Source organism: Exophiala xenobiotica (assembly GCF_000835505.1).
Source record: "Exophiala xenobiotica strain CBS 118157 unplaced genomic scaffold supercont1.7, whole genome shotgun sequence".
NCBI lineage: Eukaryota > Fungi > Ascomycota > Eurotiomycetes > Chaetothyriales > Herpotrichiellaceae > Exophiala > Exophiala xenobiotica.
Window position 1 is genome coordinate 1,407,474 of NW_013562488.1, and position 23,353 is coordinate 1,430,826.

Consider the following 23,353-nt stretch of genomic DNA (forward strand, 5'->3'; position numbering starts at 1 on the left):
TGACCCCCATAGCTTGCATTGCTTGCTTACTCCCAGTCGCCCACAGGTTCATCCCCTCACACCTTCTCCGGAATATGCCACTATCTCATAACGTCGTTCAAGCGACTGCCAGCTTCGTCGAATCGAGAGACCTTGCCAAGGTTACTGTGCTCGCCCGGCTGTTGATCCTGCCTCAACGGTGCACATCGGTCATGATTCCGTCCCTAGCAGGTATGCATCGGCAATTGACCTGTTTCGTGGCTGGGAGCTTGTCTAAATTGGTCTTATGCCTCTTGTCCTTTGTTGGTCCAACCAACAACATACTTACATATCGACGAGCACGCTACGAGGTACTTGGCAGAGCCTGCCAGCGGACCGATCGCTTCTCAATAACCCGAAACGGACACTCATGCCCCCTCGTGCTATCAAAACGTGGCTGAACGGCAATCGCATGTTCGGTCTTTGAGCCGAAGGTGCTGATGAGTATTTCCATAGCTGATCCTTCCTTTAAGCTGCTTCCACTCCTCCCGTGAACCCCTCGCTACCTGTGCTGAAAATCTTCTTTTTGTCGACGCAATATTGACTCGGAAGAACTGCGAGAAACTGTTGAACCCGACATGGCAGGCTCGATATGGTATACCTTAGGGGTGTCCTGCTTTGCGGCGGTTGGCACCTTCCTCTTCGTATGCTCCCTCCTCTAGGTTGCTTGAGGTTGTTCTGACTGAATCTCAGGGGTTTGATACTGGCATTGCTACCACAAGTGAGTTCGACCGTCTGATTTGTGCGTAAGAGACTGACAATTCCAGCCATTGCGTAAGTGACTACAGCATTCCGGAAGTGAACAGCTCTTCTGAATAATCTTCATCGACTGAGACACATCACGGACCCTGAAGCAGAACTGACATGACCTCTGGATGTTTCTAGTCACGAATCATGGGTTGACTACATGAATCACCCATCCAAGGGTCTGACGGGTGCAGTATGTTTTACCTCGTTGCCTCGAAAGCCGTCCACTGATTTTCGCTAGGTCGTTTCCGTCTATATCGCTGGCGAGGCTATCGGCGCCCTGACTCAAACCTTTATTGGCGACTTCCTTGGCCGTATCCGCTTTATGCAACTGATGTGTGTGATTGTTACAGTAGGTACTGTAATACAGACTGCTGCTCAGAACATGGGCATGTTTCTGGCTGGTCGCGCTTTGGCTGGCCTCGCAGTTGGAGGAATGGTTGCAACAGTACCGATATATCTCAGCGAAATCTCGGCTCCAAAGCATCGTGGTCTGATTGGCGGTATCTCTGGCTGCGGTATTTCGCTTGGGACGATGATGTCGAATTGGGTAGGGTTCGCGTGCAGCTATGCCTCCTACGGTCCGACACAATGGCGCCTCCCACTCGGCGTCCAGGTCCCTTGGGGGATCATCCTCTTCATCGGTCTGGCCACATTCATGCCCAACTCACCTCGTCAGCTCATCAGGAATGGCAAGATCGAAGAAGCCCGTCGCCAATTCATGCGCATCCGACGTGATCTCGCCAGTCACGAGGTCCACGAGGAGTTCGCCCTCATGCGTGCACAGATCGAATTTGAGCAGCATCGAGAAATCAAGTCGCTGAGTGAAGTCTTCAAACTCTTCCGCCACAGAGCCCTTGTGTCCATCGCTGTGCAGACCATGACAAGTCTCACTGGCGTCAACGTCGTAAGTTTGCTCCTTCTCTACTTGCTGGGCCAGTACCTATCTGTGTTTTGCTTCGAGCCGCAGCCACTTTCGAAAGCGGGTTTCTAACAACTTGCAGATCCAATATTACCAGACGATTCTGTTCAAGTCTCTAGGGATCAACAGCCATATGATCCTGGCTTTGGCCGCCATTTACGGCACCCTCGCGTTCACCTCCAATGTCCTTACCACAAAATTCCTGACTGATCAATGGGGTCGCCGAAAGATGATTCTCGCTGGTCTTTCAGGCGTTATAATCATTGAGATCTACGCCGCCGTCATGCAGCGTGAATTCCAGAATACCGACAATAAAGTCGGCAAAGGCTTTGCAGTGTTGGGAATTTATCTCTTCGTAGTGACTTACTGTACGCCTTTCAGCTCCTATCGGTGGGAAATGGCAATATACTAATCTTGCACAGACGGCATGTTGAACAGCACGACCTGGCTATATGGCGCTGAAGTGCTTCCTATCGCTCTTCGATCCAAAGTCATGGGTCTGGCGGCCGCCTCCCACTTTATTGTCAATGTCGGAAGTAAGTGGCTTCGTGGGATCACTTTTCCCTGATCGTCGGTTTATGATCAAGCTAACGTGTATTTCTTTTACTACAGTCACTGAAGCCGGACCAAGCGGTAAGTCACTCGCTGTTACTGACGTGGGGCTTGTGGATGTCTGCGAGCAATATGACTTTGACTGGCTTCCCTACCTAAGGCCCATTCCTCTGCGCTCGTCTGCAGTCCACGCTGACACAAGCCTTGAAATACTGCAGCATTCGCAAATATCCACGAGAACTATTATTACGTCTTCGTAGCCTGTTCGGCCTTCTTCCTCGTTGTGGCATACCTCTACTTCCCGTAAGTCCTACCTCGCGCTTATTGAGTGTTTTCGTCCTACGAGTCTCGGAACTGTGAGATGTATCGGAAGCTGACAGCTCCTGGCAGTGAGACAAAGCAAAAGACGTTGGAAGAGGTCGCAGCTGCATTCGGCGACAAGGTGGTGTTGGTGAATGAGAACGATCTCGCGGTCGAAGACGCCGTCATGCAAGACAAGGCTGGCATGATGCAGGTGGAGAGTTCGCAGGGCAAGCCCGCTGTAGCTTAACAGGGGACGCTGTTGGATATCAGGCTAAAGGGCCCTTTCGTGGCGTTTTCGTAGCGCAAAATTGAGTGCCGGCACGCGCTACTTCTCCTCGCAGGGAGATGATGGGATGAAGAGAAAGGGTAATATCTATGGGAATATTCAGGGCGATCTATTCTAGTCGTACTTGGACATGACAATGCTATATCATTCCATGATGTTGATTGAAGATCGACGAATACCATCATCGAGGGACAAATCGGCCCACCAGGACGGAGTACAACTTCATATTTCCTCCTTCGACGGGAACGGTATGAGATACATCGTCATTAGTCCCAATGATGCGTGTAGTACAGAGTACTTGACGAAGGGAAACGCACAACAAGTGGGTGCTCCGCACCCGGGTCGATCAAGGGCACTACTAACTTTTGGTTACATTACATGTCCAGACGCCCTTTCAGCATAGCGAGCGAATGTCAGAATCTCCCTAGCGGTGACCTCTGGTTGCTCCTCCGGTACGAAATGCCCACAGTCGTCCACGATGACCAGCTTAGACTGCTCGCTCGCAGTGGACAATCCGAGAACACCCCTCATCGCCTCACCCATGGCTTTCTGGCCGCCCACAGCGAGTACCGGGGCCGCGATTTTCGAGTTGCTGAATTCTTCATCGTACTGGCGCGCGCTCTCTGGGAAAGCGCGATAATAATTGAACCCATGCGTCATGGCGCCCGGTCTGCTGTAAGATTCGACGTAGCGGGCTCGCTTCGTGCGCGTGATGCGTTCCGGGTGGACGCATTTGAGATCGAAGAACCAGTCCAGGAGTTCGCGCTCTTTGCCTTGGGTCAGGATCTCTGGCAGCTCGGGCAGTCGGTTGAATGAGAATTGCCAGAGTTTGAGATTCGCCTCGTCGGGGAGAAGGGGCGAGGGGATCGTGATCGTCCGGCCGGGGATGCCGGCGTCGATGAACGTGACGCTCAGAAGAGAAGACGGAAATTGACAGGCCCAGGGGTAGGCGACCCAAGCTCCGACGTCGTGGCCGACGAGGTGATAGCGCGTGCCTTCTCCAAGCTCTGCCTCCACGGCGGCGGCGAGGGTCGTGCTGATGGCCTTCGTGGTGTATCCTTCAGTGCTTGGTGCGGAGTTGCCGAGACCGGGAGCGTCAAGCACGAATACGCGATGCTCGCTGGCCAGGAGTGGGAAGACGTCCGCGAAAGCTTCTGCCGTTTGTGGCCAGCCGGGAATACAGACGATTGGGGTGCCTGAGCCTCCTACCAAGGCGTGGATCCCTTTGCTCAAGGTCTTGCTCGAATAGCTTGGTTGAGTCATGCCGAAGGAGTCGCTGGCTGGTCTGGGTGTGATGTTGGTTTCCGAACAATGTTCTGCATTTGGCTCTGTCTTTATGTATGGCCGTGTGAGTCATAGGCTGCTCCAGGGTCTAGTCGGAGAGGAGGCGATCGTGAAACTTCAGAACTGCTCATTTGGTCCGACCTTCCACATCTGGGCGTAAACTGGGGACTCGATACGCTGTGTCGTTAGTAATTGATGCAATATGCGGATGCGGGTGCGGCGGAAATTGCGGAAAGGCTGGCCTTGTCACGTGCTGGCAGTACAATAGGGATAATACCTTTCGCAGCGCTGCCCGTTGGGTTCATTCGACCCGTGATGGACAAGGGTAGCAGCATTGGAACGGAATCGGGAAGGAAGCATTCAATGGCGTGGCCTTGAGATGTTTGACAATTGTAGACGTGGCTCGCGGTACGCCCATGCCACCCCGAAAGCTTCTGGGTATGTGGGTCTTGCGGGCTTGCGGCAGGAAGAGATAATCCACAATGTTCAGACCTTCAGCCCTATCTTGGAAAGATTGTTGACGTTGCAGGTAGTCAATCTGGCGCTTCTCGTGGTCCTGCGGTACAGAGTATACGGATGGTCACGCGAGTGGCTGATTTGAAGGATGAAGACTGTAAGGAAATGCATTTCTGTACATAAGGCAGGTCAGCAGCCAGTCAAATCATAGACAAACCTGCCTGAAAGCAACAAAAACTCTTAGCCGTTGGCCCGTCTATTTTCCTTTCGACACCAAATCCTCAACCCTTTTCCGCGTCTCGTTGGCCGTCTCGTCAGCCCACTGAGACGCCCCCTGCGCATAGGTCCTTGCTTGCTTCCAGGTCTCTTCCACCAAGTGTCTGATCTGTAGGTGTGTCTCGCTGACGGCCGGCACCCTCTTCTCATATTCCCATATCAGGTCGGAAGTGTTTCTCATCGTGACCGGGATCAACAACCAGCCTGCTGTGATGCCAACTGCCAATGGGAAAGTGGCTCTGAGGAAGATGCCTCGGTTGCGCGTCACTATTGATCCAGTCATTGTTGCGACTAGAACATAAATTGCTCCTGGCAGTAGTTGTTCTCCTGTTTCTGGCGCAGGGGCTAAAGAAGCGATTGTGTTTGCAACGTTGGTTTCTTTCTTGAATGCCCACGTCAACAAATCGTTGATGCCATCTTCGGCGGCAAGAGACTGTTTGTAGAGGAAGAGGCGAGCCTCCTTAACTTGCTCCGCCAGTCGGTCTGTAGGGGTGGGAGTGGTATGATGCGGCTTCAATTCTGGCGAGTCCGCGGGTAGTGTCGGGGCTGTAGGAGAGGGAGCATAGGGAGAATATATTGGCTTCTTCTCTGGGATCTTTGGGAAGGTCAGTAATTGCCATAATTCCGGATTGAAGAATTTGTACTTCATCCTTTGAGGGAACTTCTGCATAAGCTGTCGGGAATCGTAGAGGTAGTTGGGAAGCCGCCGCACCTCCGGCCACCAGTAATGCGGCTTTCCCGGTCTAAGAAGGCTGTCAGTGACACATTACGGCCCTGGGGAGCGTACTCACAGCTCGCAGTACTCTTAAACGAGCCATGGCTGTCGAGGTTGAGCTGTTGTTGCAGCTGGCGTGACCTCGACTTTGAGAAAACATTCATGCGATTGAGCTCGCGGCGAACCGGGCTTGGCGAGGACCGGATTTCTTGATAGGTGATCCTACGCAACGCCTCGCTTCATTTGCGCCTGCGCCTGCACATGCACATCTCCGTCGTCGTGTAAGGACAGGTCGATAAAGACAAGAGGAGGACGATTTACGGTGTCCTGGCGGCTCGAGTGTCGTGCAACGTTCCTTACCTCTCTTCCCGTCGATTTCTGCCATCTCCTGTCTCATGCACAGAGTACTGCGGCGGCAGCCATGGACTTGTGCCAGATGCCTACAAAAGCAGAAAAGATTCAACTCAACAGGCACAGGCACGGCTACAGTGCAAGACAATGACTTCGACGCCGCCTACGTACGCGGGTCACCTGCACGGCAGAGCGATAATGCTCAGTTACGAGAAGTTTTCAATAACAGGTCGAGCTGGCAGACATCGGCGAAGAAGAGCTCAGGCCTGATAGGGAATAACTACCTGACCACGCCTCGAGGCTTTCAGAGGTTTGCCGAGACGTCGGTAGCGCAGTGCAAGAAACTGGTGGAGAGAACACTGGCTGCATCCACACTCGAGCAGTACAGAGCTATCCCGAAAGATCTTGATAGACTTAGTGATTTGCTATGTCGAGTCATAGATCTGTCCGACTTTATACGGAGTATTCATCCAGATGCTTCCGTTGCTGCAGCCGCTACGGCGTCGTATTCACTAATGTTTCAGTATATGAATGAACTCAACACAACTACTGGGCTGAACAAGCAGTTGAAGAAGGCGTGGGATATGCCCGACGTTCGATCTCATTGGAGCGAGGAAGAAAAGATGGTGGCCAAGTTGTTAATGAAGGACTTTGCGAAGTCCGGGATCGACCTTCCTGACAAACAGAGGAAGCAATTTGTGTCATTATCGAATGAGATCGCTCAGATTGGAACGGACTTCGTGAACCAGATGGAACATGCCAGAGAACACATCTCCTTTTCTGCTCAGCAATTACAGGGCGTGGATCCCACCCTCGTCAGAGGTCTCCGAGCCTCGCATAGAGCTCAAGTTCCGGTGTACAGCCCGGCATCCAAGATGATACTGAACTCGGCAAACGATCCAGCAACGAGGAAAGAGTTGTATATTGCTGAGCGGACGGCATCGAAGCAAACTGTCCGGAAACTGGAACAGCTCCTTCTTCGCCGCGCCGAGCTAGCTAAGCTCACAGGCTACGATAACTACGCACAGATGACGCTCGCGGATAAGATGTCCAAGACACCAGAGGCTGTGAGTAATTTTCTGGAGTCCTTGCATGCGAACAATAGGCCGCAGGTACAGAAGGAGCTTGCTCCACTTCTGGAAATTAAACGCAAGATGGACCAGAGCGCGAAAACGGTTGAGCCGTGGGATCATACCTATCTCCTGAATAAGCTGGCACAGGCAGAGGCAAGTTCTGGCCCTCGAACATCAAAGTCCCGCCTTCAGGAAAGCGCCAGCTCATATTTCTCCTTGGGACATGTTTTGCAAGGACTTTCGAATCTTTTCGAGAGTCTGTATGGTGTTCGACTTGTACCGAAAGAAACACAGCAAGGCGAGGTCTGGCATCCGGAAGTCAGGAGATTAGATGTGTATACCGATAAAGAAGAGCATATCGCTACTATGTACTGCGATTTGTTTTCTCGGCCTGGAAAACTACCAAATCCCGCCCACTTTACGCTTCTTTGCTCGAGAGAGATCTCAGAGGAAGAGGTTCGGGAATGTCAGGAAAAGGACGAGCCTCTGAACAACGGGATGCCCACCTACCTTGGGCCAAATTCTATATCTGGCGTCACTGCTTATCACCAAATTCCAACCATTGCTCTGGTTTGCGGCTTTCCAGACTCGAGCTCGTCTGCAGGTCCTTCACTTTTGTCGCTTCACAGCCTGACCACGTTATTCCATGAGATGGGCCACGCTATCCACAGTATCCTGGGACGCACGCCAATGCAATGCATTTCTGGCACACGATGTGCGACTGACTTTGCCGAACTTCCTTCTGTTCTAATGGAATACTTTGCAACGGATCCCGCGGTCCTCAAAATGTTCGCTCGACACTGGGAGACGGGTGCCGTTATTCCGGATGAAATGATTACCGCCCTTGCAGATGAGAGACTGAAACAAGCCACCAAGACTGGGGCGTGGAATAATGAAAGTCAGATTTTGATGGCTATTCTTGACCAGGCCTACCACTCGGATGGACCCGTCGATGCACTCCAGATTGGGTATTACAACTCTACTGCCGTCTACCACAAGATCTGGAACAAGTATGGAAGTGTACCGGAGCCGCAGGAGACTGCGTGGCAAGGCTTTTTCGGCCATTTGTACGGCTACGGGGCCAGTTATTATTCGTATCTGTTTGACCGAGCAATCGCACGACAAGTGTGGCGCGCCGTTTTCAAGGACGGTGAGAGTGCAGGCGCTCTGGACAGATCATCTGGAGAGAGGTTCAAGCAGGAAGTGCTGCGTTGGGGAGGTGGTAGAGACCCTTGGTTGTGTCTGGAAGGACTTATGGGGGATGGAAGGGGGGTGTTGGCCGAGGGTAAAGAGAAGGCCATGCTTGAGGTGGGTAAATGGGGTGTAGGAGCCTCCAGTGAGGGTTCCATGTAAGATAGATGATACGAACTAAGTGAAGATATTAGACAATGTACAGACGATTCTGTTGTGGTTGCTCAGAGAGACCTGCTCGCCTGGTGCTTCCACTTTGCATCATCCAGGACCTGGCACGACATGCACGACATGGTGGACATGGTACCTGCTCGCTGGGCACAAGGCTGAGGCATTTCTTGGCCACCTTGGATGATTTTTGCCTCGGCGGGACGATCACTCTTTTCAGCATCTCCTCCGCCATTCTCCCACGATATCAGAGCAATCGTGAGCAATCCATATCAATCCCTATGCAAGTCGTCTGGGAAGCAGACACAGCGGCGTTTGCAAATCGCAAGAGAGCTGCAAGGGCTTGCACAAAATGTCGCGCCGCAAAAAAGCGCTGCCATCATACTTTTCAGCGTCCTCCCGAACAACAAGCCGATTCCGATGGTCTTGATCGGGTGCTGCCCAACCTGACGCATAAAGAACCCATCCGTTTTGTTGGTGATACGAATCCAGAGTCGATCTTGACAGACCTGTCATCTCGAGCCAAGGGTGCCACACGTATAAGTCGTGTTGGCACCTGGGTTGAACAGTCACGCCATCCACAAGATGACTTCCCTCCAGAAGACCTGGGTCCGCCGGCACGGTCGTGTAACAAGACACCCATCAACGTCGAAAAGTATGGCAAGTTTGAGGGTGGCCGTAGAGTCCTCACCGGCCATCAACGGAACTACCTGCAGGCCGTGGGTGCCTTCAGAGTCCTTCCCAAAGCCACGCAGGATGCGCTGATCACCACGTACATTTCGTGCCTGGATGGGCTGTTGCCCATTCTATACGGTCCCAAACTCTTGCGAGACTGGACAGAAGGACGCTGTTCAATATTCCTCATCCAAGCGATCTGTCTAGTGACCTGCAAAACCGAAGAGGCGGCTCCCTACCTACGACTTTACGACGATGGACCACTTCTCGAACCGATCCCCTTCGCACGGAGTCTCCACACGGGTCTTGACGCAGCCATGAAGGCAGACCTGGAGCCCGATCGGGTCACCAAAATCCAGATCTTGACCTTGATGCACCTACACAACGACGGGCCTGGAGGTATCGAGGAATCCTCCCTCCACCTGTCCCAAGCCATTCACGACGCCTGGACAGCAGGCATACACATCCAAACTCCCGGCCGCACACCTCGCGACCAAGCCAGCATGCTGTGGTGGACGATATGGACACTCGACAAATTCAACGCTTGTCTCGGTGGTCGTCCCATCATGATTGCAAACCGCGACATCGACATAAAGGAACCACCTCTCGAATCCAGTGCAAAATCCCAAGTCATTCACGCCTGGCTCCGCCTCGGCAATCTTCTCGATGAGGTTATCGAGTTCTACCGCCCAACCGCCAACCCTGACGCCACAGGTTGGGAGACAGATTTCCCTTCCTACACCTTACTGACTCAGGATATCGATCTCTCTATGCTTTCCGATGGCGAACAAAGTACGTTTTCTTTCCACTCTTCGTTGCTTTCCTCTCTCCATACTCTTTCCGCTAATCCCCATCTCCCATCCAGGCCTCCTGGAAATATGCTACCACGTAATCGCTATCCTATCCTGCCGCGCCGGCGGTCCCACCACCTCCTCGTATGCCCGCCGCATCTCCGCCGCGGATCGCATTCAATACCTCGTCGCTGATGGTCGACACTCGCACATCCCTCCGATCCCCCTCGTCCCGTACGCCGTCGGCCTTTCTCTTACCGTTGTGTACCGCTGTCTGAGAGATAACGCCAATATTGACCTCGAGCGCGCGCAAGCAGACCTCGCCACGCGCTGCGAAACCCTCGAAGCACTCTCCACGTACTGGTGGACCGCCGACGCCATGGCTCGGCTCGGCCGCAAGGCCTTGAAGAGTCTCCAACAACCCGGGGTCAGGAAGCACTCGGTCGCGAATATCCAGAACGCCATGGACGCGGAAGTCGCCGTGTGCAAATTCGGCCCGTTCGACAGAAAATCCAACGCGGCGCCGAACTCTTCTACCAGCAAAGCCGAGACGGGCACCCACACGGGAAATGCTCTGCACGTACTGTCCGACGCAGCGGCCACTCATTCGACCACTAGCCCAGGCCACGACGGCAGCGGCGCTCGAAGTCATCACCACGGCCAAACAGTCAGCGCGACGCCGGGATCAGCACCATTTTCTACACAGGCGCAGACCATGACACCGCCAACGCCGCTGCCGCCGACACCGCACCAGTTCGGCGCGGCCACAACAGCCGACACGGCCGGCCCCTTGAACGTATCGGCATTTGACCAGTACCAGTACCAATTCAACGACCTGGACAATTTGTTCGAGGGCTTCTTCGACCTCAGCATGCCGACCATCTTTCAGGACCCCTTATTCGACGGCGACGCTTTCATGAATGCTGATTTGGGTCTGGGCTTTGGTGACGAAGCCGACCACACGACTGCTGCCGGGACAGGCACGGCCACGGAGCTGGACAACGTTGCAGCAGCAACATCGCAGCGATTCCACACCATGACTCCTGCAGCAGCTGCTGGCGCCGCCATAGTACCAATGCCGCCTACTACAAACATCATGCCCAACTCTGCGTCTGGGCTCGCGTCGTCCAGGACCACGGGACCCGGAGCACCAGCACGCGGAGCACAGCGCACCATGTACCCGGACATTGGGCTCAGTTGAGTGACTTTCTGAAGACGAGGTTCCTCCATAATACCGGACTGAATTCATTGGCGCAGGCGTGGCTTGGGATATTATGGTACTGTATAGGCATGGAACGACGTGATAGACCAGTAGAGGACGAAGACGACTATAATGCGGGTTCTTGCAAGATATATGACAAGAATGACGTGGCATTGCACGGGCAGGGGCCACGGCATTGGTTAATATGGTGTCTCATCGCATGGTATAGCACAGTACTACCATACTAATATTGATTCGCTTTTCCGTTGATTGCTTCCGAGGTTCAGAAATTTCAACCCATCCACTCCTCTCTCTGTACGTGACATAACCGGGTTATCCTAGACCATTCGGTGCCCCGTGAATTCATAAAAAAGAAGCCCGTGGATGCTTTGAAAATATGAAAATCAATCCTTTTATTGTTGCTCTCGTGGTCCCGAAACTCATCATGAAAACCTGCCTAGCTGGTGGCCGGTTGGTAAGGTACATAGTTTACAATTCGTCGTGTTCCTGTGGACCACCCGCATCGGTATCTGCCACAACCGTCTTAGCAGCATCAACTGCCTCGCTGACGACGCTCTTGACGGCCTCCTTGACACCGCTACTAGCTTCCTCGGCGACGGTGGTAGCCGCAGGAGCGGCCTTGGCCATCGTGTCGCTGGCAGCGGACGAAACATCTTCCATCACATCGTCGTCATCATCACTCTTAGCGGCCAACCCATCAACGCCATGCTTGCCATTGTCGCGGATGAAGGCAGCGAGATCCTCCATGGTTCGTGAGCCAGAGTAATCGACCGGCGAGTCCTTGGCACCAGCAGGGTAGAGCTTGATGGTCGGGAAGCCGGCAATCTCATCAGGAACATCGTTCAGAGTGGCGTCGATCTTGGCCACGGTAACCTTGGAGGAGAAGTCGGGCGAAGAGTAGAGTTCAGCCAGTTTCTCATAGGTCGGAGCAAGGCTATGAATTGTCAGTAATGGATGCGGTTGAAGCGGAGGAACTATAACTTACGCCTTGCAGTGACCACACCAAGGAGCATAGAACTCGACGAGGACATCCTTGGAATCGTCCAGGACGATGTCCTTGTACGAGTGAGCAACTACGACGGTCACAGGGCTTTCTTGCTTCTCCGGAATAGGCTCAGACTTGATGCTGGGCTCGATCTTGCCGTCAACAAAGTCCTTGACGAAAGCACCGATCTTCTTCTCGGTAAGCGAGCTGCCTTCGAAGGGGTATTTCTCGTTCTTGACGGTCTCTTGAATAGCGAAAGAGGGAAACTTGTCCGTAGGCAAATTCAGGTTGCCAGCATGAGCACCGAAAGCCTTTGCATCAATGGTTGCGAAGTTGACGACTCCCTTGTACTTCTCCGCGACGGGTCTCAAGGCCTCGGCCAAAGAGGCGCGTTCTTCAGGAGTTTCCGCGAAAATGTACCCGAGCGGAATGCCAGCCTGTAACTCCATTAGTATTGAGCATCCACCTTAGATCGATTACACATACAGCCATGTAACCGGCATACGTCTCTGGACCGACTTCACCAACCAAAGGAGTCGAGGCAGTCTTGATGAATTTGGTAACGGCCTGCTCATCAAAGGTATCTGTGAAGGTGCTCTTTCCCTCGTCGAAGTCCTTGTAGAGAATGATACCAGGTTGCTTGACGCCTTCAGCCTTTGCAAGCGAAGCATCGTTTGTGGCTCCGAAGATGTACTCGTCTCTTAGAGATTCGGCAAGCGCAGTGTAGGTCTGGTTCGAGGACTTGTCATCGGCAGCGATGTATGCCACCACTACAACTTTGTCGGTGGTCTTGAATTCTTCGAGGGTATCGGGCGTCAGGAGAGACACTGCAGGGAGTTGCTGCTTGGTCATGTAGGACACGATTCTGTCCAGGTCAGAACGTGGACCCGACGGAGGTTCAAAGGAATGACTTACGCAGGGGCCTTTCGGGCACCAGGGTATGGCTTGACGTTGTCAAGACCACGGAAGACCTTGACGGTGGGATAACCTTCAACACCATAGTCTTTACATAGGTCTCCCTCGGCTGTGCAGTCGACCTTGACCAAGGCGATGTTCTTCTCCTTCAGCGTAGTCGCGGCCTCCTCGTATTCTGGGGCGAGGGCTTTGCAGTGACCGCACCAGGGGGCAAAGAACTCTGCTAGGACTAGGTCATGCTCGGAGATGAAGTCTTTGAAGTTGTCTTTCTTGAGATCGTGGACATCGCTGCTGGCAGACGCAAGCCCGACAAGGGCAAGACTGGCCGCAGCCAGAGAAGCGAAAGTTCGCATGGTTGCCGATCTGTATTACTGCTGTGGTGGGAAAGGTACAAAGGATGGACTGAAGGAAAATACGGAGACAAGAGAAGATGAACAACTGAAGGGTGAAGATGTATCACTTCAGGGGAGGCGTGAAGAGATGCGGCGGGCTTTGGTTACGGCGATAAACTGCAGCCCAGTCAAGTGAAGATGCGCTAAGAAAAGTGAATGGGAAGCATTTAAGGAGAGGTGTCAACTACTACAACCGACGAGCCGAATCCATCTTCTCTCTGGATCTACGCGTCCGCGGACCCCTTATCTGCCAAGTGACTCGCCTCCTCCTGTGTCCCCTGAAACGCAGAATTCTCAGCCTCATGAGTGTCAGGGGTCTTGACAATTCGAACGTTTCTCTCAGTGACAAATTTCCTGGTCAGATGCAGATGAGGCCAATTCTATACAAAGACAGTCACTATGAGAAAGGAGCAGTGAAGTGGCCGTAAAACTGCAATAATTCATGTCGAGGTCTTGACCTCCGACGGGTATTTCTAAGCAATGATGACTATACAACACCAAGCCACATATCCAAAAACATAGACTTCTCGATCTCAGTCTTCGTCTTCCGAGAGAACGATGGTGGGTATCGTAGTATATCTGGCATTCACACTTTGACCCTTCCGATGTCCTTCCAATTCCAATGCCATCTGATATGCATCAGCCTTGCCACGATCAACATCCACCAGCAGCATCAGCGGCAGTGGGAGGGCAATGAGCACACCCAAAAAGACAAACGCTGGTCGGATCTCCCCATATCGATCCGTTATTGCTCCAACGATAGCTGGTCCAAAAATACTTGAGCCTTTGTCGGTGATCGCATACAAAGCATAAAATGCTGCTTCAAACCCTGGAGGAATCAACTCGCCAAAGAATGCTCGACAGTAAGACGACAACCCTCCCAGAACAAACCCATAGATCGCACCGAGAGGATACATTTCCCATGGTTGCTGAAGTCCAAACACGCCGTATCGTTTGACGGCTGGAATGAACCCAAGTAAGCCATATAACGGGATGATTTCGAACAGGCAAATGCATGCCACGATTGTCCGTGACGGGCGCAGGTTGAATATCCGCGAAAGAAAACTCCAATAAAACGCTCCAAGCACGCCGGCTATCGTTGCGATGACATTGATAAGACCAAGTGCTTCGGTTTTCATCCCCAGACTAGTTTTCGCGAACAGAACCGCAGTTCTAGAATCATCAGCATTTTGGGGACCTGGAAGAAGACCTCAAACTCACCCGCTCACTGTAGCAATACTATCGCTCAATAAAAACCATGCGCAGAGAAAGATGACAATATCTTTGAGTTTTCTGGCATGACCAATGGTCTTGAAAAGCGCCTTCCATGCGAATGTGACATATCCCACCCAGGCATATCGTCCTCTCATCTCATCCGGCAGGGGCGGGCCCGGTCGGGGCCGTAACCACAGGGCTGCCGGTATGCTGAAGGCGAACCACCAAAGTCCGACCACCATGAGCACTAGCCGCAACGAGAAGGTCGTAGACCCTGTCGCAACAACGATAAGTATACCGAGGGTCTGTACGAATAGGCCGGCAATATAGCCAATACCAATACCATTGGAAGATATCTTGGTAGATAGCTTCAACTCCGGGGACATGGCAGCCGGAGATTCTTCGACAGGAGACGTATGGTCAGGCCGGTTCCGAGGTAGCAGACCAGATGTCGAAGTTGTCATAGCATGGTCCTCGTGTTCGTGGGACTCTCCCTGGTCTTCCGAGAAATCATCCGTCTGCTCGTTGCCGCTGTCGATTGAGGGATGGTGCCGAACCAAGACAGGTAGGAAGGAGTTGAGTAACACGAACGATGCGCCGAAGCAGGTGTTGGCTATGATCGCAAATAGTGCTCCGAGCAAATATACTTTAGGTACCACGCCGATGAAAAGCGCTGTCGCTGTAGCCCCGGTAAAGGCGAAGATGAGGAGGAACAATTTTCTGAATCGACCATGGTCGGCTGCGGCGGACATGGAGATGATCAGGAGAGCCTGGATCAAGACGCTGATGGAAAAGGTATACATTGCGAAGCTGGCAGTGTTTATTTCAGCGCCGAGAAAGTTGATGACACATGCTGGAAGTTCGTTATGCCTGTGCTTAGGTTCTTCGAAGACTGTTGTGTTCGGAGTGGTGCCATGACTGCCCGGCAAGCCTGCGCGACACGGCGTCGTCTTGTCCTTTAACAACACGCCTTGATCTCTGGCAAGCTGCTCAAGGGTGATGGGGAGAAAGGATCCTGAGTGGCACGATAAGCGGTTTGAGTTTATTGTCGTCTGCCAAATCAATGCTTACCCATGGCGCAGATGGCGAACACTTCAGCCGCCCAGCCATAAGAATACCAACCCCATAGCTCTTTCTGGCTCGTCGGCCTGGTATCTTCATCTGCGTATGCTGTCTCTGCTATTGGATCCGAGTAGTCGTCATCCATCTCGGAACCCGAATAACCCCAGGAGGACTCTTCGTCATCTGCTTCGTCCGAAGGTGTCGGGGAAATTAGGCTCGCTTTGGAATGTGAATTCTGGCGAGGCAATAGGGGACGTGTGGCAGAGGCCGGCTCTTCATATCGAGGGACCTGTTCGAGGGGACGTATTAAGAGAGGCACAGAGATGAATTGGAAAGTACAGTGTCAGAAGGATGAAGGCTGCCGGCTGAGGTGCAGGAGAGATGGGGAAATGCCTGCGGTGCGTATGACGATTGGCGGGAGCAGGGAACAGACCATCTTTGTTTTGGACCCCGACCTCTCGCCTATCACCACCCAGGCGTCAGGGTCCTCCAGCGAGCCATTGTTGCGATTTCTGTCGTTTCCTCCTCCCAGTCGACCAGAATGAATAGAAAGGCGTGCAGACAGCCTAGGAGGAGGATTTTGCACACGCGTAGTTGTTGAGATATAGGCTGGTTTGGCTTGATTAGAGGTGGAGATGGTAGCGAACGGGTCGGGCCACTCGATTAGAGCTTGCAAGTTGCAGCAGTCCCAGAGACAAATCGAGGATCTGCCTTCGACTTACTGTCACAGTACAGAAATCAACTGGGTCCGTCCGAAGTATGCACCGATTATCTTTGTCTTTATCTTCTCTGAACCACCACTAGTCCGTCGAACCTGTATCCAAGTACTCCGTAAAGTCTTAGGACTAATGGTATGACCACTTGGAACTCGCCAACTACAGCGAGAAAGGCTAGCAGACGCATCCCTGGCATCATTCGGCCTCAGCTAGACCTCAAAAATCTGAGGACCTCACACCCTCCGAGGCCACTTGATAGCTACCATGGTTGGCCGCTGTTGGCGCTTGTGAATGGTTTGCAGATGATCACGACGACGATGTCCGCAGAGCCAACCGTCGAACCCAATCAGAAGCCTTGTACGGGATGTTGTGTAGCACCAACAAGGATCCATATCCACTGCTGCAGGTCATTGTTGCTACTGCGTGAGGGTGAGTTTAAGTGGGCGGCGTGGGCAAGTCTGGGGGGCACCAAATAAGGGAACTACGGAAGAGCAGAAAGATCACAGGCGAAGATCTCTGCGGCCGAGTAGCATATTCGAGATCACGTGTTGGATTATATAAGCCCCGCGCGAGGTTGTAAAAGCCATGCTCGAGCCATGCCACATTTAATTACGTAGGTTGCCGCTTTTACTCCAACGGAAGCCCACTTGGCCATCTGAATCGAATCTGTGAGCCAACGAAGGCCTTTGACAGCCGACTTTCCGCTCGTGTCATTCATCACAACCGCAATCAATCCCTTCACAATTCACACCACTTCGAAACACAATACTATCACCATCTTCCGCAGTCTATTGTCTCTCGCACCAACATCGAGTTGTTTGCCGCTTTCATTTTTCGATCCACGTTTGCCGTGCCACTTAATACTTTTCTCCCCATCTCCGCAAACGGCCCAGTGACCCAGCCGCAGTCTTCGATTCTTCACCTGTTATTCCCTGCCGCCTTCTTTTCTACGAAGCTGGCTTCTGACGACTCCTACCCTACGTCTCTCACTGTTCTCACCTAGTCTGCGACTCAAAAACGGCATCAATCTGTTCGCCATCTGCAACACTCGATTCTTTTAGAACGGCCTAGATCGTTGAAGAGGAGGTACAAGGGGTCAACAAATTTGACATTATTGCGTCGGCCGCAAGAGCGCGCTTCATAGTGTGCCGGCCATGCAGTATCTGATGGTACAAGCCGTGTCAACATGAACGGGGATAGGCCCACAGTCAATGGGGAGCGCATTCTCAATGGCGTTCAACACGACGTCTCAAACTCAGCCTCACACATTGGACAAACAAAACAGGTGCAAGATGTCAAACCTCTTCCGGCTCCAGTGAAGAATGGCTCTTCCATTCCAGTCAACGGTCAGCATGGCGCAAGTCAAATTCCAAATGGCGACCACCCCCGTAGTGTCGCAAATGGCTTTGAACAAGCGCCTCCGGAAATTCTGGACCTGGTACCGAAGGACAGCTACTTGCCGATGGCTGCGCTCATCAGTAGAGCCTCTCAAACGTGTTGGAATGGCTTGGCCAGTATGGTGGAACAGCTGGCAACGATGCAAGTCCCCGAACTTCCTCTAGATCAGACAAAGACTTTGCCCAACAACCTGCCGAATAATCAGACCAAGGCAAATTTGGACAAGAAAGATCGCTTGCTGAGGTTCGCAAACGATCAGAAGGCCGACTTCATAAAATTACTGGTCCTCTTGGAATGGAGCAAAAATGTGGATGATGTCAGCAAGACGATTTCCATCAACTTCTGGCTCATGGATCGCCGACGAGCATACTGGAATGCGATCTCATCAATGGCCCTGCTCAAGCAAGACTCTGCCGGTTTCCAAGTGCCCAATCCCGATCTGAAAGTAGCAGCTGAGGTCCTATCAAAAGGCAAGGTCGCCAAATTTCCTACCTTGGAAGCCTATCTCCCTCAAAAAGACCTCTCCGACAAACAAATCTTACGACTACTGAGATCACTAAATCAAGCTTTGAGCGTCAGACTCGCGCTTGCCGACGATTTACCACGACAACTTCGTAAATTTCGCGTTCATGACGGCCGTGCAACTTTCACAGTTCCTAATGAATTTGAGCTTGATGTGTCCATCCTGGACGAGAGTGTCGACGCGCATTTCCGAATGGTGGACTTTCGATTCCGTTTTTCGCCTGCCCCTCCGATCACGGATGCCTTGCACGCAGAAATCGAACGCCTTGCCAACTCCAACATCGACCGGGATGGGCTGCATGGTTGTTATCTATTTCTTCACGAATTGACCTTGTCCTACAAACTAGCTGAACTCCACAACCAAGCAATCGACCTATTCCGGAGTCAGTGGGCTGGCCATCTTCGCGTGGAAATGATTCGCCGAAATCTCATAATACAATACTGGACGGAGAGGCCGTCTAGCAAGAGTTGGATCGAATTCGGCATCGGTAGTGGTCGCGGCACCAACCATGTATCTGGACAAGAGCCAGTCCCTTGTCTCGAGATCAAGTGGATGCGGCATGGCAAAAAGGTCGATACGCTACTGTTGCGGCTGGATGACTCAGTACTCTGCGTCGAGGATATTCTTCGTCAAGTCATCGCACAACATTCTACACAGCACCTCGATTCTATCTTCGATAAGCTGGTTCTCACACCACTTTTCGCTAGTGGTGAACTACTAGTCGAGCAAGCTACCTCGGACGAAGACCCTGAGCAATGTTCCCTGACGATACAATTGTCGCGAGGCTCACATCTGCAGCTTAAAGTGGATGCGGTAACAGGAATGCTGGTAATCAGCCCTGTCAGCGAACGGAGCGAGCGGTTGCAGTACGAAATCAACCGTGTACATAATGTGGCCGATGAAATCGTGTCAAAATTGCTCAACTTCCGATGCAGTGTGATGGAGGGCGTGGTCCTTGCAAGCATTGCAGGCACGAGTTGGGAGACGTTGCGCGCTTTCAGACTCACTCAAGGCGAAATCAAGACCATGTACGGAGGACCGGTGGTACGAATCAACCTAGTACGACAGAGTCAATGGGGTTGGGGATTCTTCTTAGCGATAATTCACGCGCACGACGGCGACCACTGGTGTCTATCACAGCAGATAGCCGTCAATGGACTCAATCCCCATGCGCAATTCCAGGTTTTGCGCACACAGAAGATCCATGTCAAGGAAGAGTTATCTCCTGCATATTTCGAAAGGCTTGCGGACTATGCGAACGGTTTGATCTCTCTCCAGCGCAACGCCGACTTCGTGCGCGAGAAAGGAGAGAAATTGGAACTGGCTCCGTTTCCGGCCTTCGACAAGCACTATGTTCTGCCGGAGTTGTCTTTTGAGCTGGATATGTCCAAGCCGGCTTTTGCTGGTCAGCGGCATCCTTCGCCAGGTATGGCAAAATCCATATCCGGGAGTGTGGATGCTACTGCCGTGCATAAAACCATCAAAGTTCGCTTTGGCGGAATAGACAGGGCCACCGGTCGAGTCTTGACAATTGCGCAAGTCCAGAATGGAGCGAGTCAGCGTGTCCTCAAACATTTGGACAAGTCGATGTTGGATGGCGATGTCACACTTGATTCGCAGCATGGCACGTTGACGATTCGTGTACAGAGCTCAATATCCGAACCAGCAATTTCCGCCATTGTGGACAAAGCTATGGACCTTGAGAAGAGTCTGGCCACCATGGAACAGATCTACCGTCTCCCAGGCCTCAAATTGAAGACCATGTCGAATCCCTCCTTCACGATCACTTATCAGCACGATGGACCGAAAGAACTCGGTGTCAATATCAACCTGGGCGTGGGATCGCAAATACCTCGGATCGACTTCTTCCCGCGCGAAGTCAATCCGCATATTCACCTCGCTTCGCAGTATACGAGACTATTTCAGGCACCGCATGTTCCCTTCGCAGCCAAGGTCGGAGACTTCCTAACCTCCTTAATACTGACCCTCCCATTGACAACCTTTTTGCAAACCCTCCAACGAAATCTTGGGCTCAACGCAAGACCTCAGCAGCCAGATACGCGTAACCCAGAATCAGGTGTCCGGGTACATGTCCTTGTCAGGAATGCCACGGCGTTCGCAGTCCAATACTTTACCACAGCAGCCCGAGTTCCTCAAGATGTTGGACCGAATTCGCAACCGCATCTGCTGGCAAGACTTGAAATTGTGCAACACATTAACTCATCAGACAAGCCAATGTGGCTGGTGCGGGCTGCGCTTGAGGATTTCCAGTCCTACACAAGACCGTCGTACACTACTCCAGCCTTGCGGGCCAAATTGCGGCAAGAAATATTTGCTCGGTCAGAGAATGAGTCGAAGTGGCTTGCTCTCGACAACGCCGCGGCGTGCATGGCAGACCGGCCAGAAGCGCTGTTACAATCAATCCATGAAGTGTTGTGCAATTGGGCCAAACAGTCTACAGACTCAGACGCCGCGAGTACTCAAAGCAATCAAACTCAAAACAAAGCTACGAAAGGACAAGACAACCTCCCCAACGGGATGAATAAGCCCAAAGCACCGGGGAAGTTGCAGATGCCCGGCAACGCAATGCCCATCGGGCCTGTTAAACAGCAGCGGACTCCAAATACTAAGGGTAGCAGACCCGTTGCGGCTACCAAAGGTTCGACGGGTACTGCCAGAAATTCAGAGGTCATTACGCTGGACTAGTGACCCAGCTTGTGTATAAGGGATGGGGAGTTTCATATTTCATGATTTTAGCTCACCGGAGAGCTTGTTGACTACGCAAAATACCCTTATGGACTGGGCTTTAATGCAAACGGGAGGCAAGGAAGCTGAATGTTGATTGGCATTATGACAACCTGCCAATTTTTGAATGAATAGAAGTTCTTGCAAGCCTGGTGTTGCTCGAGGAGCTAGATACGACTCGAATGAGAGTAGGATAGCAATCTGACCGGTGCTCATCCTTTTCTTTTGCATGCAGATAGAGCGCAAGGCTGCTAGTCAGGCTGGTCAGGCTGAAGTCTGGGGTACGGAGCAATAAGTATTCCCTAGTTAGGTTGCCACTAAACGCGTCAATGGAACGCGTCTTTTAGCGGAGTACCTCCCTGGCGTCTCTGTAGTTTGACTGCGAAAGTCCCTTCTGTAGCAATCCGATTCATCACCTCGCCATCCGAGACCCAATCTACTTAAGTGTATAGGCTGTATGCTGAGGCTTTGCTCTCGTCCTACTCAAACGACTTTAGCGTCTCGCTCATATCAGAAGCTACACCCGCGGTTCTACTCTCCCAGCATGTCACTCAAGCGCAAAGACCCTCCGACCTCCTCTACCACTGATGACGCAAAGAAACCCAAGAAGAACGCCGACTTGACCTCTTTCTTCGGCCCTCCCAAAGCCAAGCCAGCCACGAACGGTGCTTCTCTCCCTTCTTCGACTAATGGAAACGGTGCTGGCGTCGATCCGGTGCCGGTTAAGTTCGACAAGGACAAATGGGCTGCAGGCCTGAACGAGGAGCAGAGGAAACTACTCAAACTCGAAATCGACACGTTGGATGCAAGCTGGCTGGCCCAGTTGAAAGACGAGGTCACATCACGCGAGTTTTTGGACTTGAAGCGGTTCCTGCAGAAAGAGATCGATTCCAAGCAGAAAATCTACCCGCCTTTGGAAGATGTGTACAGTTGGTTCGTATATACCTTATATACACCCTCTCCTTCCCTTGTTGCTCATCATCAGTCCCCCTTATTATGCACACACACTGTCACACGTCACCACAAAAAGTCATTCATTGGGCTGACGGAAGGGTTTGCGTCGTTCGGTAATAAACAGGTCCCGCCACTGCCCTCTGCACAAAGTCCGCGTCGTCATCCTCGGACAAGACCCGTACCACGGGCACAACCAAGCCCACGGCCTCTGCTTCTCCGTGCGGCCTCCGACGCCGGCACCCCCGAGCTTGAAGAACATCTACACGGCCATCAAGAAGGAGTACCCCGGTTTCAACCCGCCCCCGAAGAACGGCGGACTCCTGACCCCGTGGGCTGACCAGGGCGTGCTGCTGCTGAACACGTGTCTCACCGTGCGCGCGGGCGAGGCAAACTCACACTCGAAGCGCGGCTGGGAGAGATTCACGCAAAAGGTCATCGACACGGTCGTCAAACTGCGCACTCGCGGCGTCGTCTTTCTCGCGTGGGGCAGCCCGGCCCAAAAGCGCTGCGAGAAGATCACGGGCGCGAGACATCTCGTGCTGAAGAGCGTGCATCCGAGCCCGCTCAGTGCGCACAAGGGCTTCTTCGAGTGCGGGCATTTTAGAAAGACGAACGACTGGCTCCAGAGCCGGTATGGCGCGGAAGGTGTAATCGATTGGGATTTGACGCATCCGAAGCCGATCAAGGGGCCCGAGCCGGACGTGCAGGAGCCCGTCAAGGTTACGGACAGTCAGGAGAAGACAGCGGACGAAGATGGGCCGGTGACCGAGTTGCCAGAGCGGAAGGACGGGGTGGCAATTGTAGAACAGGAGGAGTTTGACGGAGAGGACGACGAGGATGCGATTGCGGCGTTGGAGGACGTTGCTAGGTCTGAGGCTGCGGCCGAGGCTGGAGGGAAGGGTGCTTCATGAAGGCTCTTAAGGGATAGCCTTACATGGTCTCGAGAAGATGAGAAGACTTGTAACATTATCAACAAAAGTTCAGGGAATATCGCGGGTTCCATCAACTCGTTGGAGTCCACGGAGAATTTCTGCGTTTCAAGCCAGCCGCTGTTGGATGTTGGATGCTGGGTCTCGTTCTGGTTGCGGTTGGGAGTTCCGGATCTTTGTGTGTATGGCAATGGAATGGCTGGCATGTATGAGAAAGGGATCCAGGTAGATTGCTTGCTCGATAATCATATACTGCACGCCAGGAAGTCGATCTGGAGGGCTATTGCCTCAACTTCAAGCGGCCCGTCCTTTTCAAACTCGTGGACTGATGAGCCAGATTTTCTCGAAATATGTGCCATGTGCTCATCACATCTCAAAAGCATCCCATTTGTTCAGTTGTTGCTGTCTCTGCGCGACTGCGCGACTGTCGCTCCTCAAGTCATACTTTGAGGGATTCTCTCGCCAACGCGTCCATCTCGAAATCACCGC

At 52.6% G+C, this 23,353-nt stretch overlaps 9 protein-coding genes across 12 annotated transcripts; 5 read left to right on the forward strand and 4 right to left on the reverse strand.

Annotated features, from left to right (window-relative positions):
- The first annotated feature begins 45 nt into the window (after window positions 1–45).
- PV05_11220 lies at window positions 46–2,983 on the forward strand. 3 transcript variants are annotated; one of them, XM_013454681.1, is made up of 10 exons: window positions 46–662; window positions 712–739; window positions 786–792; window positions 904–958; window positions 1,007–1,672; window positions 1,770–2,055; window positions 2,110–2,223; window positions 2,300–2,320; window positions 2,458–2,542; window positions 2,630–2,983. In XM_013454681.1, exons 1-10 carry the CDS (start codon window positions 597–599, stop codon window positions 2,787–2,789), a joined length of 1,488 nt encoding a protein of 495 aa, XP_013310135.1. In that variant the 5' UTR covers window positions 46–596; the 3' UTR covers window positions 2,790–2,983. The 3 variants fall into 3 exon arrangements, with proteins under 3 accessions (XP_013310135.1, XP_013310133.1, XP_013310134.1); XM_013454679.1 differs by having other exon boundaries at window positions 786–958; XM_013454680.1 differs by having other exon boundaries at window positions 2,300–2,542.
- Window positions 2,984–3,197: 214 nt separating this feature from the next.
- On the reverse strand, window positions 3,198–4,091 carry PV05_11221 (uncharacterized protein; the record flags this gene model as incomplete). The annotated part of the gene is made up of 1 exon (XM_013454682.1): window positions 3,198–4,091. One exon carries the CDS (start codon window positions 4,089–4,091, stop codon window positions 3,198–3,200), a length of 894 nt encoding a protein of 297 aa, XP_013310136.1.
- A 733-nt stretch (window positions 4,092–4,824) lies between these two features.
- Window positions 4,825–5,662, reverse strand: PV05_11222 (uncharacterized protein; the record flags this gene model as incomplete). The annotated part of the gene is made up of 3 exons (XM_013454683.1): window positions 4,825–5,439; window positions 5,489–5,587; window positions 5,636–5,662. 3 exons carry the CDS (start codon window positions 5,660–5,662, stop codon window positions 4,825–4,827), a joined length of 741 nt encoding a protein of 246 aa, XP_013310137.1.
- Window positions 5,663–5,813: 151 nt separating this feature from the next.
- On the forward strand, window positions 5,814–8,397 carry PV05_11223 (uncharacterized protein). Its single transcript, XM_013454684.1, has one exon. It carries the CDS (start codon window positions 5,955–5,957, stop codon window positions 8,334–8,336), a length of 2,382 nt encoding a protein of 793 aa, XP_013310138.1. The 5' UTR covers window positions 5,814–5,954; the 3' UTR covers window positions 8,337–8,397.
- Window positions 8,398–8,582: 185 nt separating this feature from the next.
- PV05_11224 (uncharacterized protein) lies at window positions 8,583–11,274 on the forward strand. Its single transcript, XM_013454685.1, has 2 exons — window positions 8,583–9,809; window positions 9,883–11,274. The coding sequence occupies exons 1-2, from the start codon at window positions 8,624–8,626 to the stop codon at window positions 11,007–11,009; spliced, it is 2,313 nt and encodes a 770-aa protein (XP_013310139.1). The 5' UTR covers window positions 8,583–8,623; the 3' UTR covers window positions 11,010–11,274.
- On the reverse strand, window positions 11,178–13,475 carry PV05_11225 (protein disulfide-isomerase domain). Its single transcript, XM_013454686.1, has 4 exons — window positions 12,931–13,475; window positions 12,502–12,880; window positions 12,016–12,452; window positions 11,178–11,964 (listed from the first exon to the last, which is right to left on the reverse strand). Exons 1-4 carry the CDS (start codon window positions 13,281–13,283, stop codon window positions 11,499–11,501), a joined length of 1,635 nt encoding a protein of 544 aa, XP_013310140.1. The 5' UTR covers window positions 13,284–13,475; the 3' UTR covers window positions 11,178–11,498.
- Window positions 13,476–13,741: 266 nt separating this feature from the next.
- Window positions 13,742–16,310, reverse strand: PV05_11226. 2 transcript variants are annotated; one of them, XM_013454688.1, is made up of 4 exons: window positions 16,033–16,310; window positions 15,609–15,888; window positions 14,544–15,552; window positions 13,742–14,495 (listed from the first exon to the last, which is right to left on the reverse strand). In XM_013454688.1, the coding sequence occupies exons 1-4, from the start codon at window positions 16,033–16,035 to the stop codon at window positions 13,856–13,858; spliced, it is 1,932 nt and encodes a 643-aa protein (XP_013310142.1). In that variant the 5' UTR covers window positions 16,036–16,310; the 3' UTR covers window positions 13,742–13,855. The 2 variants fall into 2 exon arrangements, with proteins under 2 accessions (XP_013310142.1, XP_013310141.1); XM_013454687.1 differs by having other exon boundaries at window positions 15,609–16,310.
- Window positions 16,311–17,023: 713 nt separating this feature from the next.
- Window positions 17,024–21,249, forward strand: PV05_11227 (uncharacterized protein). The gene has a single exon (XM_013454689.1). The coding sequence runs from the start codon at window positions 17,502–17,504 to the stop codon at window positions 20,940–20,942; it is 3,441 nt and encodes a 1,146-aa protein (XP_013310143.1). The 5' UTR covers window positions 17,024–17,501; the 3' UTR covers window positions 20,943–21,249.
- Window positions 21,250–21,376: 127 nt separating this feature from the next.
- On the forward strand, window positions 21,377–23,142 carry PV05_11228 (uracil-DNA glycosylase). The gene is made up of 2 exons (XM_013454690.1): window positions 21,377–21,914; window positions 22,060–23,142. The coding sequence occupies exons 1-2, from the start codon at window positions 21,439–21,441 to the stop codon at window positions 22,844–22,846; spliced, it is 1,263 nt and encodes a 420-aa protein (XP_013310144.1). The 5' UTR covers window positions 21,377–21,438; the 3' UTR covers window positions 22,847–23,142.
- Window positions 23,143–23,353: the final 211 nt, after the last annotated feature.

Bases quoted from the DNA above. Each gene is read 5' to 3' on its own strand.
- PV05_11220 (XM_013454681.1), top strand. From the start codon at position 597: ATGGCAGGCTCGATATGGTATACCTTAGGGGTGTCCTGCTTTGCGGCG. The intron at 2,056-2,109 runs GTACGCCTTTCA...AATCTTGCACAG, and splicing joins TCTCTTCGTAGTGACTTACT to ACGGCATGTTGAACAGCACG. The intron at 2,321-2,457 runs GTAAGTCACTCG...GAAATACTGCAG, and splicing joins CACTGAAGCCGGACCAAGCG to CATTCGCAAATATCCACGAG.
- PV05_11228 (XM_013454690.1), top strand. From the start codon at position 21,439: ATGCTGAGGCTTTGCTCTCGTCCTACTCAAACGACTTTAGCGTCTCGC. The intron at 21,915-22,059 runs GTTCGTATATAC...GGTAATAAACAG, and splicing joins TTGGAAGATGTGTACAGTTG to GTCCCGCCACTGCCCTCTGC.
- PV05_11227 (XM_013454689.1), top strand. From the start codon at position 17,502: ATGAACGGGGATAGGCCCACAGTCAATGGGGAGCGCATTCTCAATGGC.
- PV05_11224 (XM_013454685.1), top strand. From the start codon at position 8,624: ATGCAAGTCGTCTGGGAAGCAGACACAGCGGCGTTTGCAAATCGCAAG. The intron at 9,810-9,882 runs GTACGTTTTCTT...TCTCCCATCCAG, and splicing joins GCTTTCCGATGGCGAACAAA to GCCTCCTGGAAATATGCTAC.
- PV05_11226 (XM_013454688.1), bottom strand. The intron at 15,553-15,608 runs GTAAGCATTGAT...CGTGCCACTCAG, and splicing joins GTTCGCCATCTGCGCCATGG to GATCCTTTCTCCCCATCACC. The intron at 14,496-14,543 runs GTGAGTTTGAGG...TGATGATTCTAG, and splicing joins AGTATTGCTACAGTGAGCGG to AACTGCGGTTCTGTTCGCGA.
- PV05_11225 (XM_013454686.1), bottom strand. From the start codon at position 13,283: ATGCGAACTTTCGCTTCTCTGGCTGCGGCCAGTCTTGCCCTTGTCGGG. The intron at 12,881-12,930 runs GTAAGTCATTCC...TGACCTGGACAG, and splicing joins GGTGCCCGAAAGGCCCCTGC to AATCGTGTCCTACATGACCA. The intron at 11,965-12,015 runs GTAAGTTATAGT...GACAATTCATAG, and splicing joins TGGTGTGGTCACTGCAAGGC to CCTTGCTCCGACCTATGAGA.
- PV05_11223 (XM_013454684.1), top strand. From the start codon at position 5,955: ATGCACAGAGTACTGCGGCGGCAGCCATGGACTTGTGCCAGATGCCTA.